The following is a 13,612-nucleotide window of genomic DNA, read 5'->3' as shown; positions in this document are numbered from 1 at the left end:
TTTTATGTCCCTACTGGCCACGTGCCCATGTCCCCACCACTGACTGCTGCCAGGACCATCCCTCCCACGTTCAGCAAAGGGGCGAAGGACTGAATGAACCACAGACTTAGGTCTGGTCTCCTCTACCAAGCTACAATGAGCAGAACTACGCTGTCCGGGGGGAGGGGGTGTGAAAAATCCACACCCCCTACAGGACGTAGTTAAACCCACAGGGAGGTGGGCGAATGACACTGACAAAAGCAGCTTTCCCATGGGTTTACAACATCTTCATTAAAGTGCTAACACTGCTCCAGCGCAGCGCTTGAAGGGTAGACCTGTCCTTCCCTACTCGTTTCTATGCTGCATTGCCTTACTAGGCCTGGGCAGTAGAAGTTTGCCCTAGAACCATTGTTCCCCCTAATTTTTCCCATTGAAGGGCAGAATAAATGTTATGTGCATTGAGGTATGCACAGGTGCGCACCACCAGTAGAAATACAAGCTGTCCATTGTGTAATACTGCCCGTGATTATCTGATAAAGCCTTCAGACTTAACTCTAAACCCAGCATCTCTCCTACGTGGTGTTACGATGAAAGGAGGGGGGAGAGAAAGTCCCCTGCCAAAGCTCTCAAAGCAAAACAAGTGCATCAGATGTAGGAAACCTGCCAAACAGTTAACTAGATGATTGACTTGCTGAAGGTGCATTTGAGGAAGACACGGACATGGCAGAGAAGCTAAATTAATTCTTTGCATCAGTCTTCAATGAAGAGGATATGGGGCGGTGGGAGGGTGATGTTTAAAGTGACAAATCTGAAAAAAAAAAACCAGTCCCAAACTGAGGTGTCAGTAGATGTGGAACAAATTGATGATAAACGTTAATATATCACTAGGACCAGATACTCAGCAGAACTCTGAAAGAATGCAGCTATGAAATTGTAGCTATTAAGTGGCATATGTAACCTATCACTTGAATCAGCTCCTGCACAAGGTGACTGGCATTAATAGAATGCTGATTTTTAAAATAAGCTCCAGAGGTGATCCTGGCAATTACAGGTTGGAAAGTCTAGCTTCAGTACCTAAGAAATCATGGGTAAGAGGGAAAGTCCTCAAGCGGATTAATAGTAAACTGTCTGAAAGACAAAGGATAGGAATAAATAAACGGTCTGTTTTCAGAATAGACAGAGGTCCAGTTTCTGCTGGGATGCTGTATTGGATCAGTTGTCAACATACTCATTTATGACTCAGAAAAGGGGAGACCACCAAGGTGGCAAAATTTGCAGACAACATAAAAATCACTCAGGATAGTTAAGTCCAAGAGAGCACAAGATTACAAAGGAATCTCACTAAACTAGATGACAGGGCAAGAAAACGGCAAACGAAATTCAATCTTGGTAAATGCAAACTAACGGGATTATTTTTAATCTCTTCAACTATACAAACAAGCACAATGGTTTCTAAATTGACTGTTACCACTACAGATCTTGATTCATCGTAGATAGTTCTATGAAAACTTCTCTTCAGGAGTTTGTCTGGTCATAGACTTAGCTACAGATGGGGGTGGGGGAGAAAGCCACTCAACCTCAGGCAAATTCTCACTAGCAGCCACAAACCACCCTGCAGAAATACTAACCCTGGAACTTTTCCTTGCAACAAACCCTGCTGCCTACTCTGTCCACATAATTACACTGGAGATACCATCGTTGGACCTAATCACATAGTTATACGAACAGGGGCTCGTATTCCTGCACTTCCACAAATGCAATATATGCCATCATGTGCCACCCATGCCCTCTGCCATGTGTATTGGACAAACCAGGCAATCATTTCGCCAAAGAACAATGGACACAAATTAGATATTGCTAATCTGAATACACACAAACCTGTAAATGAGCATTTCAGTTTAGCAGGTCACAGTATCCAAGACTTAACTGTGTGCATTCGAAAACAAAGAGACCAACACCAGATTACAAAAGGAGACATCTGAATTGGAATTTATTCTCAAGTTTGATACTTACCACCTTGGACTCAAAGATATTAATTACCTTAAGCATTACAAGAACAATTTCTCCACCTTAGATATTCACAGTAACCCCAGGCAGACCACTTAAACAACTTTTTTTAATTCCCTCTTCTTCCCCTGCTTCTTTCTGTCCTATCTAGCTGATTCGCCATTTTTATTTCATCTTTTTCCTCTTTTAAATTCTCATTGTCTCAGTTATTAGGATTCTCCAGATCTCAAGTGGATCTGTCCCATCAAAGCTCAACATGGAATAAATGATATTGTTAGTTTTTAAGGTGTTTCAAGTGTGCTTCTTTATTTTCTGACAAGAAATGTTAGATGCAACGGGAAGGAGATTTTCAAATGTCAGCGCTGCTCAAATCCCTACTTTGCTTTGGTCTTCTCACACAAAACATGTTGCTGAACGATGAGTGAAGTTATCATAGCCAATAAAGGGGAAAAGATACAGATTGGTAGGTACACATACACCTCTTTTGAAAAGGAAAGCAACAAGTATCACCAATGGCCAGCAACGGGACACTAGATGGGGGGCAGAGTTACCATACAGCATTATTTCCAGATGTCTGGCTGGAAAGTCTTGGCCTCATGCTCAGTGTCTAACTAATTACCATATTTGGGGTATGGAGGGAATTTTTCCCCCCAGGTCAGATTGGCAGAGTCTGGAAATGTTTTCTTGCCTCCTTCCGCAGAATGGGGCATGCGTCACTTGCAAATTTAGCTAGAGTTATGTGGTGGAATCTGTGTAACTGGAAGTCCTTAAAACATTTTAGCATTTCCGTAACTCAGCCAGAGGTTTGGGGCTCTTTTACACAAGCGGAAGCGTGACGCTTGGTGGATTACAAAGCGCAGCTTGGACAAGACTATCATGATTGTCACTTCTATGTTTCAAGGAGGTTGAGGACCTGCCCTCCCTGCTTCTACCAAATAACTATTGTGTGAATTAGATCCAAGTAGTTCTCAGCAAACAGACAGCTAACATAAGGTGGGAAATAAAAGAGCCAAAGAGCATGGCATATAGCTGTCAGCTGGAACGAAACATGTCAGACTATGTAACCGTTCACAAAAAAACCAAAACACCAGAGCCCGAAATACATAAACAAGTTTAATATACAGAAGTGGACATTCAAAACAATGTTACAAAGCAACAGAATACTGTATAAAGTCATGTAAAATAAATCCTTGATATTTTCTTCCCCACAGCTTGGATAAGACAAAGCATACGAATAACATTGTTCTTTCAGTGCATAGACCAAGGTAGCTGCAGAAAGCCCATCATGAACTGTGCCCTCTCTGTGAGGAGCTCACCGCTGGAACACAAAGGACGGAGCGTTTATAAAATACTGCAGTTTGAATAATGAAGGGTTTAATCAAAAAATCAAATCAATACTTGCTGACCTGTTCTTCCTGCCTGCTACCAAGTGCTTTTTTTGCCATTCTATCTACATATAGAAATGAGTAGCTGGAATGTCTGCCATCCATCCAAGCCCACAACAGTCTCATTTATAAGCAAGCTAAGCAGAGAACTAATCAACCAAGGAAAAAACCCTATCCAGGATCTGTCAGTGAAGCTGCAGGCTAGGACCTAGCTCCGCTGACCGATCTCCTCCTGCTCATAGGCGCAGAAAGCACAGCCATCATCACCCCGCTGGATGTCTCTGCAGCATGGCTGCGCAATTAGATTAGCTCCTTAGATGCGATGGGGACCTCTGTAACCACCTTGAAATGCCTCAAGTCTGTTCTCCCAGGCTGAACCCAGGGATCTTTATGGGCAATCTTTCACCCCCACAGCAGGTAACTGCTGAGTGCCAGAGATTCAATCCTTCCCTCACTTCATTCAATGCCTCTGATAAAAGAATGGGTGGGTTGAATGGGAACAAAGTGCAGAGCAGCAGACAGCCAGCTCTGCATCTCCTGAGGGACAGAGACAAACAGCATCACCTCTCAGCTTTCTCAACTAGAGAACAAAGAGGAGACGTCCAACCAGAACCTAGGCAAGACTAAAGGAACGCTAGCTGAAGAAAGGAAGCACTTGGAAGAATGTTAACATCTTCCCTTGTCAGGGGCACCTGACTTTCACTGCTTCCAGAGCTCCTGGGATGCTACTGGGTGCTCCAAAGGTCACGGTGGCAGACCATGATTACTTCCATTTGTGGCCAACCAGAGGATTTAGACCGTATTACACTGGGCCCACATCTGGCAACAAAACCCTTCAGGCTTGACTGAAGCGTCTGGCTAAGCAGGCTCCCCTGATACAAAACACGGGAACCCCTCTGCCCAGCAACAGACCGCGGAACAAAGCTCACCTCTCTGCACTCATTCCAACCTACAGGGATTTTTATAGCCCAAGCAGTACTTGAAATCCTACAGCTCAGCCCTGGCTTCCCTTCCGCAAACAGCATCTCCCACAACTGCTGCATACATAAAGCAGTGTGTGCAGACAATTCTCAGGAGCCAGACTTAAGGCCATGGAACTTCCCTGAGAACTCGGAGTGACAAAAGAGATCAGCTACTTGCAGTCAGTCTTGCATTCAAGTCCTGCACACACACTTCCCTGCTTGGTCCTGCTTTGAGCAGGGGGTTGGACTTGACCTCCTGAGGTCTCTTCCAACACTAGGAGTCTACGATTTCCTTTCCCCTGCACCAAAATTCACCTCACGAAGAAGAGAAACAACTAACTCAAACTAATCAAGCTCTTACAGGCTGGCCAAGATGGGAGACTATTACTGTTCTATTTTTAGCTATCTGGCAGATGGGAGAAATCATATAAATTGCTTGGGAGTCTCTCTCATCCCAGCAGACAGCAGCAGGGCCTTTGGTTATGCACTCTGGTGTTCCCTTCTATCTGCACTGCGGCAGTTCAATGTGCCCCAGCACATTACCCTCCATCCTTAGGGAACCCCAACTAAGCCCGAACTCTGCAGCATGGCAGGGCAGCAGCATGGGCGAGTGCAATCACACCAACCTTCCCACTCACTTGCTGTGGAACGCTAAGTCAAAGTCTCTATCCGTTTCCAAGGTGCCCACTGTACCTAGCAGATGAGCTGAGACCTCTAAGAGATGATGAAGGGCTCGCGTCCTCGGGTACAACAGAGTTTTCTACCAGAAAGATGAACCTCATCTGGGCAGGAGGGCTGGCCTAAGACTGCGATAAACTCCCACAGAAGTAAGAACCATCACAAAAACTTCCCCACCTGCCTGCCTGCCTACCTACAGACAAGACACACTCAGGGCTGCCTACTGACAGAGCAGCAGGTACATTTCAAAAACCCTGTCAAACAAAAGCACTATGCTGTACACGCAACTCCTTGCAAGACGAGGAGGAGAACAAGCCCCATGTTTCAGATTTGTAGTCATGCTGCTTGATACAAGAATCACAGCATTCAGATACCACAGTGCCAAGCACAGTACAAGAACCTACACGAACCCTAATTATCTAGATACATGAAGTCCACACTTCAAGTGTATAGAGTTTGAACGGCTAAAATTGCAATGCCCATAAACAATTCTATCAAGAAGCATTATCTGTTAAAAACATTCCTACTTCCACAACCCACCAAACGTACTCCTCTCTCCACATAGGCAACCAACAAGTTACACACATGGCATGTGTCCCTGCTCTTCTAGCCACCTGAGATCAGCTCTCAGCTGTCACCATGAATGAGGTTTCTAAGCACACCTATGGATTGCAAGTCCCCACTGACTTCTCAATGGGACATGAACACAAATCATTGGGGTTCTATCAAAGCCCATCTCACACACGGAAGACCAAATGCACAACGGAAGGGACAAGATAGTAACTCAAATGTTTGTTGTCATTGTGCTATCAGATTTTCTTAATTTAATTTAATTAATTGTTACTGATCTAGTTTTGTAAACCAAACACATCAGTAAAATTCCTGTGTGTCGAAGCATGAATGTGTGTCGTGCAGTTATCCTTGAACAGCCGGTCTATGATACTGCAGCAAAAAGTGTAGCTGATTACCCACTGAACAAGTAAAAGTGGCTCTTGGTGTGGCTAGCTTCATTTTGAAAGATCAGCCGCAGGGCAAAGTGCTCACGTGACCATCACCAAAGCTGCATGATATGAACTGTGCAATTAGCCTTTCCCGTACGAGCATCAGAATTACAGGGAGAGTGGCTGCAGCACAGGAGGTTAGCAAAGCACAAGGCTGGCAACAGCCCGAAGTACTGGAGGTAGTATTCAACTCAGGGAAGATGACAGGGGTGAAAGGAAGGAATCCCTTGCATGACGCTGAAGGAAAGCTTCAGCCCTGTCGCAGTAATCACTGCTGGGTTCCCGCAGAAGCCCTGTGTAGCCCTCATTGGCTAGAGAGCTGTCCCCTCAAAAAGAGAAGGGCTGAAAGGGATTGTGTGCAAAATAAAAGCGAAAGGGAAAGATCCCAGGGTTTCCAAAAAGAGACAACCGGAATAAAGTGGAAAGAGCGCAGGAGTACATGTAAGACTTATTGTAAGGCATTGCAGTTAGACATAAATATGATGTGCAACAATTTTTCCATAAAGTTAAGTGGCTAGAGGCATGCCTGCCTTTTCTGCGTGCAGAGAAATTTAATTAAAAACAATTCAAGCTTTATTTTGTTTCGGTGCTATTAAATAAAAGTATCAAAGTGGCTATTTAATTTGAAAAAAATTGGCAGTTTAAGAAGGCTTTCAATTGCAATACGAAAAAGGTTGGTTGGCCAAACCGCCACCTACCATTTCTCGAAAAATGTACAAGAGACAGTAGCCTCAGCATCACATAGTAAGAAAATATACACACATTAATTACAGTAAATAAAAACCAATATATTCCATGCATTTTTTAAGCTTTACATAATGTGAGAATATAAACATGAATAAAATTTATGTACAATAATATATTCACAGAACAACAATTTGACACTAAAGGAAGCATTTATATTAAGAGTGTAGAGAGGGCAGCCCCCTACAACACATGAGCACTGGCATGTTTTACCTTAAATTGTTCTATCACCAAATCAAAAACACCCTTGAGGTAGATTTCTCTATATCCTGGTGATAAGTTTTTTTAGTTTTCAATTTTATTCGTGCCATCAGCACAATTTTTGTTCTGGCACATGAAGACCCGTTTTGCCTTGTGAAAGGCACCCAGAAGCTGTGACTGTTGACTTTGTTAATAAATTTGCACACTAACACTTGAAATGTAGGACGAGAAAAAGCCATTTAAAAAACACTAAACTGCTAGTATCAAAAGCCAATAAAAATCAGGCAAGGTACCTTTCTCCTCACCTTAGGTCACGCCACAGTTCTGGTTTGGTTTCTTCTGCAGAATAGATTTACACATGAGAGCGTCCCTTAAATTGAGTCTTTTTTTTTTTTTTGCCTATTTTGTCCGGGAAAGAGTTTGGAATGTGAATTTTACAATGCAAAAAAACTGTACTTACAGTTAAATGTTGTAAACCAAAGAAAAAAAAAAAAGAAAAATATAAATGCAGATATCACTGGAATCTCTAGTCTTGTCTACTCAATCATGCAGCTCATGAATTACAGCACGTTCGCATGCTATGCTGGAACTTCCCTAGCTCATGAACTAAGAGTTATTTAGTTAGTATTAACGAAGTCCTGTTTGAAAAGGACTGCATTCACACATTTCGTTTGGAGCCAGCACCATCCAAATGGGGCAGGTACAGCTTGCGTGGGCAGCAGTTTATGCTCCCACAGTCTGCACTGCGGGGCCAAGCAGACATAGCCTCAGACTTAACCAGCAAAAAAAAATGTTGTCATTTCTGCCACATACTTCAACTTCTCTATTTAAGCTCATCCATTTCAAAGATAAAGTCGTATGCTAAGCACACTAGCAGTAATGAGCACCAGCATTTGCTCACACTACAAAGAGCTAATTTGTCCTCAGAATGTTACACACAGCTCACACGTCAATAAGAGTTCTGAGCACACCTCCAAGGGTAAAATTTAGCACCGACGATTTTGGACAAAGTTTGATTTAACTTTGCCAACATCTAAGCAGTTGCAGAAGTCAAACAAGTTCTCATTTCCCCAAATCTCAACTGACATCTTTAAATGGCTATTTTTAAGTTGATATGCTGCTCACTTACAGTCAGACCAGGTACATAAACAGGTAACATTTGTCTTTTGGATACTTAATGCTGCACCAAGATTTCTCCTTGTAATAATGAGTTACCTACAACTTAATTTTCTGCACTGTCATTTTATGTAAATTAGACTAGCTAAAGCACGAAGGAGGAAAATTAAGTTTAAATTGAAACCTAATATAGGACTATGACGACTGCCACTTAAATTCCCCTTTGTTTAATGGTGCAGCACAGCCATGGAGCAAAGAGAAGTTCACCCATCAATCTACCTGGACAGCCATTTACACTACAGTCCTCATCCCTGGCACCGAGGGATCACCATTCCCTACTTCACACATATTCAAGTCTCAGGTGCACAGAGATGTTCAGTTACATAGCTGTGCAATAGCAATACACATGGATGCATCTGGACAACAGAACATGAGACAAAGTATATTATCATAGTTTTATACTGTGGTGATTACCAAGGAAAGGGAAATGAGAAAATCGTCATCTGTCAATAGAATACAAAACTAGTGGCAAATCCTGATACCCATACTGGAGCTTTTTAATCTTACACATACATACACACAATGTTTCAGGAATGTTATTGCATCTATTATCCATCAAAGAAGTCAGAAATGATTTTTTTCCCCCACAGTTGCCTTCCCAAACTGAAGTTTTGAGTCAAGTGGTTAACACTGTCTGTTCTTTGACCAGGCTAGTGTTTCAATCCCCTTGGAAAGTCTTCCTTGGCTGGCAAAAGAGATTCCATTTCAATTTTTCTTGTCACCGTCTTGGCCTGGTTTATGATTCACAAATCTGGCTCCCAGAAATCATGCAGCTTTCCCTTTAAAGCAAAAAATACAGGGGAAAACTTCAGCAACACAAAAATTATTTGAGTGTGTAATAATTGAGTAGATAAGTGGTCTAAGCTCGAGCTACTGTACAGAAACTAAATCCATATACAATCTTCTAAAAACAATAAGCCCTAGCAATGAAAAGCAAGTTTCCTAGGCAACAGCCAAACATATCTACTATAATAAACAATGAGACTTACATCATCAGAAATTTTCACAAAAAACTTATTTATAGGAAGCTTTTTCAGCAGTGTATCGCTCTTTAGTTCCTTTCCTTCTATGGTATTTTCTCTCACCCAGAGGGATCTCATATCCATTTTACCAATGTTACAAATTCTGTCAACTTTTCAGCTAGATGGCAAGAACTATGAATATCTAAAGGTGCCAATGTTTAATTATTCAAGAATTATTTCAAATAGATACAAGTGTTTATGGGCGCTTAAAACTCAGTCTGAAAGAGGTTTCTTGTACTATCAGGTTAAGCAAAACAAACTCATTTAAGACATTAAAAACTATCCCTGGTTAGCATTTAATTAGTAAATAGATACTCCACCACCATGTCATCCTTCTGAGATACAAAAACTAAAGGCTGAAAAACAGCCTGAAGTCTTGGATATCCACTATGGATATTTTTACATCCTGCACAAGATCACTTACACACCCCAAAGGCATATAATTTACAAAGCACAATCAAAGTACACACTTATTTACTTGGTCACTCACGCCAATTATCACAGGTAGGACTTCAACCTAGGACCATAGAAGCACAGCTACTTAATAATGTACTTTTCTACTGCCTCATTTACTAAACAAAAATTACTTTTAAAAAGTACTATGTTATACTTTCAAGGAACACACAGAAATTAGTCATACACTCAGCAGCAAGAAAGACTGGTTTAACAGTACCTGAGTAGGCCGTGAATTTTGTATCATTTCTTGCCATTTGCCATATAGCCTAGCTACCAAGTCTTTTACCTAAAAACAGAAGTTAATTCATTTAACTATTTAACAGAATAAACACAATTTATTGCAAGAGCATCTGAAAAATTGCTTTTAAAGCTAAGATACAGCATAGCTTTGGGGCGGTGGCATTTGAGTTTGTAATCTAATGCTCAGCCTTCTCCACGTGTTGATAGTATGGGTAATATCAGTGCTAGAACTCAATGAGAAAGCATTTGTCAGAGCACCAGTCTCACTCTTTTTGGGTTAGCAGGGTGTAAAATCCAAGCCTTCCAGCTTGCCACTGGAATGACGGTCCTAAAAGGAGTTCCTTATATACAAGGCCATACTTTGTGGGTACCAATCTTGAAGAATGTTCTAATTCTTTTTCCATCCACAGACAGAATAAACTTTGTTAGGTACACCAAGGCATGTGGGGATGTGCCCCACCAGTAGGAACACACGCTGCCAGTTGTGGGTGCTCCGCTAATCAGCTGGGCAGCTTTTGAATTTCTCCTCTGGGGGCCACCCAAACGTTCAGCTTACAGGGAACAGAGATCGTACAGTCTGTGATTCAATTTCTGCTCTGAAGAACTTACGTTGCTTACTCTGCTTAACAAGTACTCGACACAAGGGTATTTCTGGGGAGAAGCAGTCAAACAGGACCACCAAAACCCCTTCACACCGCAAGGGCAAGCAGAAGCAGCATACAAAGAATATGTAGGGTGAAGAAGAATGTTAGAACATAAGAACATAAGAACATAAGAATGGCCATACTGGGTCAGACCAAAGGTCCATCAAGCCCAGCATCCCATCTGCCGACGGTGGCCAATGCCAGGCGCCCCAGAGAAGGAGAACAGAAGACAAGTGATTTATCTCCTGCCATCCATCTCCTGCCCTTGTTATGAAGGCTAGGGCACCATACTTTATCCCTGGCTAATAGCCATTTATGGACCTGACCTGCAAAAATTTATCAAGCTCTTTTTTAAACCCTAATAGAGTCCTGGCCTTCACAGCCGCCTCGGGCAAGGAGTTCCACAGGTTGACTGTGCGCTGTGTGAAGAAAAATTTCCTTTTATTAGTTTTGAACCCACTACCCATCAATTTCATTTGGTGTCCCCTAGTTCTTGTATTATGGGAAAAGGTAAATAATTTTTCTATATTCACTTTCTCCACACCATTCATGATTTTATATACCTCTATCATATCGCCCCTCAATCGCCTCTTTTCCAAACTGAAAAGTCCCAGTCTCTCTAGCCTCTCCCCATATGGGACCCTTTCCAAGCCCCTAATCATCTTAGTCGCCCTTTTCTGAACCTTTTCTAATGCCAATATATCTTTTTTGAGGTGAGGAGACCACATCTGCACGCAGTACTCGAGATGTGGGCGTACCATAGTTTTATATAGGGGAAGTATGATATCTTTTGTCTTATCATCGATCCCTTTTTTAATAATTCCTAACATCCTATTTGCCTTACTAACTGCCGCTGCACACTGCGTGGATGTCTTCAGAGAACTATCCACTATAACTCCAAGATCCCTTTCCTGATCTGTCGTAGCTAAATTTGACCCCATCATGTAGTACGTGTAATTTGGGTTATTTTTTCCAACATGCATTACCTTACACTTACCCACATTAAATTTCATGTTAAACATGAAATAGAGTTTAAAGCGGGTCTGCAGTATTAACTGCACCAGATGGCACCTCTATAAAATCAAATGTCAGTGAAGAGCTTTTTGAAGGGTAAGAACTGAGTGAATTCTCTAAGCTGCTGTAACACAGCATAAGCCATCGTGGTTTCAAAAAAACCACCACAGCATCCATCTGCTCTGACATGTGTGCTACTAACGTACATGGCAATACTCAAACTTGAGATTCTCCTTAGAACCCCAGCTTATATTAAAATAGGTAAGCTAGGCCTAATTCTGCACCATCCTTTTTTTTTTTTGGTAGCTTAATTAATACTTTAGGTATTTAAATTACTTGTTAATTCAAACAAAAGCCATAGACCTCCGTGCAACACATATGACTCTTGTAAGGGAGTCCTCGATACTACATCTTCTTACGTTCAAGTAGGAACCAGGCAATGGAAAATATTTCAAAGACACCTATGCACTTACCTTAGTTCTATAAAACAGCCTTGCATCTTCCCTGATGTCACACTTCACATGTTTTTCTAAGGCTCCGCACAGCCTCAGTAAGTGCTTCTAAATGAACACAAATTCAAAACGGTTTAAGTTCACCACTTCAAAATTAAACTTTGTCCAAACCCTAAAAAACAGACAATATTGCAAACACAGGGCTAGGTGAGAGCAGATTCTGCCTTTTTTTTTTTTTTTTTTTTTTTTTTTTTTTAAGAAAACAAAATTTTCTCGCAGCTTTTAAAAAAATTGAAACATCTTCTCCAATACACACATTCAGAGGACACAGGGCTAGGCTACTACCAATAGAACCATCTGGCCACTGCTGTTCAGAACTAACACCACCACTTCAGTCATGACTAACCATTCTTTAAAATAGTTTCCGAGTTCTAGCCACAAAGCAGAATCATGCAATGAAAAACGAATTCTGACTGGCTAGTTTGAGTCATCCATCAATGCCCCAGAAATAATAAGATCGAAAGTGCCACTCAGATCAAGTTTTCATGGAAATTATCAAAACTACAATAATCAAACTATAATTTTTCAGCAGATAAATCAGGTAATCACCGGTCTTTGTATGTTTGTGCCAACTCTACTAACCTTCTGGCAACATCCTTTTGCTTATATATAAAACTAGAATCCTACTACAGGAGTTTAGTGGATTCCTGTATCAAACATAAGTGTCATTGCAGAATTCAGTCTTCTAGCTTAACAAGTCTTAAAGAAACCCCAAGAGTTCGACTTTTCTCTGTGGAAACTGGAATTGTGTATTGGAAGAGGGAAGCTTGCACCTTGCAGCATGGACCTTGGTGCAAAAGTATGAGGTGTCATTTACAGAGACCCAAATCAAAAATCTAACCTTTTTCCATCTGAACACACAATTCTATGTCAGGAAAGTTTTTGAAAGGCTTTATAGTTCTGTTCCAATTTTGGAATGAAAAATTCTGATGCCTCAAAAGTTGTTGCAAAATATGATTGTCCTCCAGAACAGCTCCACTGATCTTATGTAAGAAAGGAATGTTTTCCCCTAATAATTAATAGAATTTAAACTTTGTACCAATAGAAAAATGCACCAACCTAAGCATCCAATCAACCACTTGAGCCAGTTACTTACCCTTTGATTAGAATTCACAACATCAAAACAACTAACTTCGCTGACTAAGTGAAGAAGAATGTAGATCAGGTAGTAAGCCTAAAAAGAAGTCAACATAATTAATGCTTTTAATATTACAAGTATGAACCTGAATGTTAAGTTCAGAGTGCTGGCAACCTCCTCTGAACCACAAGCAGTAAATTGATTTTACAGTACTTTGCAAGAACACCAGAAAAGATGATTAAGAACAGTTTTGCATGGATTTCTACATTATCTAACGGTCTTCTGTATTTCTAATTATAATTAAACTGTATTCACAAAATGGGTAGCTATATTTTTCTCTCATCTACTCCTGACATGTGTACTAGGATTCCAAAGGAGTGGCTTCCAGACAAAGCTACCATACAACCATCTCCAATCTTCCAATACAGGCAAAGAACAACAAATGCAGAGCTGTCAACTTCGAGATAAACTAAGTTCTTCAGGGTACAGAAGTGCTATATTATGGGCTAGGCA

General features: G+C 41.3%; 1 protein-coding gene across 4 annotated transcripts in view; it reads right to left on the bottom strand.

The window, feature by feature from the left end:
- Nucleotides 1-3,086: 3,086 nt before the first annotated feature.
- The window catches only part of SLF2 (SMC5/6 complex localization factor 2), a 55,137-nt gene continuing 44,611 nt past the window's right edge, over nt 3,087-13,612 (bottom strand). For 3 of the 4 annotated variants that reach the window (XM_074999260.1, XM_074999261.1, XM_074999263.1), the window contains exons 17-20: nt 13,118-13,195; nt 11,983-12,069; nt 9,829-9,897; nt 3,087-8,912 (exon numbers count right to left, since the gene is read on the bottom strand). In XM_074999260.1, the coding sequence (XP_074855361.1) occupies nt 8,877-8,912; nt 9,829-9,897; nt 11,983-12,069; nt 13,118-13,195 (270 nt within the window). In that variant the 3' untranslated portion in view covers nt 3,087-8,876. Of the gene's footprint in view, nt 8,913-9,828; nt 9,898-11,982; nt 12,070-13,117; nt 13,196-13,612 lie in introns of those variants that run through there. The other variant, XR_012646202.1, reaches the window with a different exon arrangement.

Source organism: Carettochelys insculpta, chromosome 7, assembly GCF_033958435.1.
Source record: "Carettochelys insculpta isolate YL-2023 chromosome 7, ASM3395843v1, whole genome shotgun sequence".
Lineage (NCBI taxonomy): Eukaryota > Metazoa > Chordata > Testudines > Carettochelyidae > Carettochelys > Carettochelys insculpta.
This window is presented reverse-complemented; position numbering and strand designations above follow the sequence as displayed.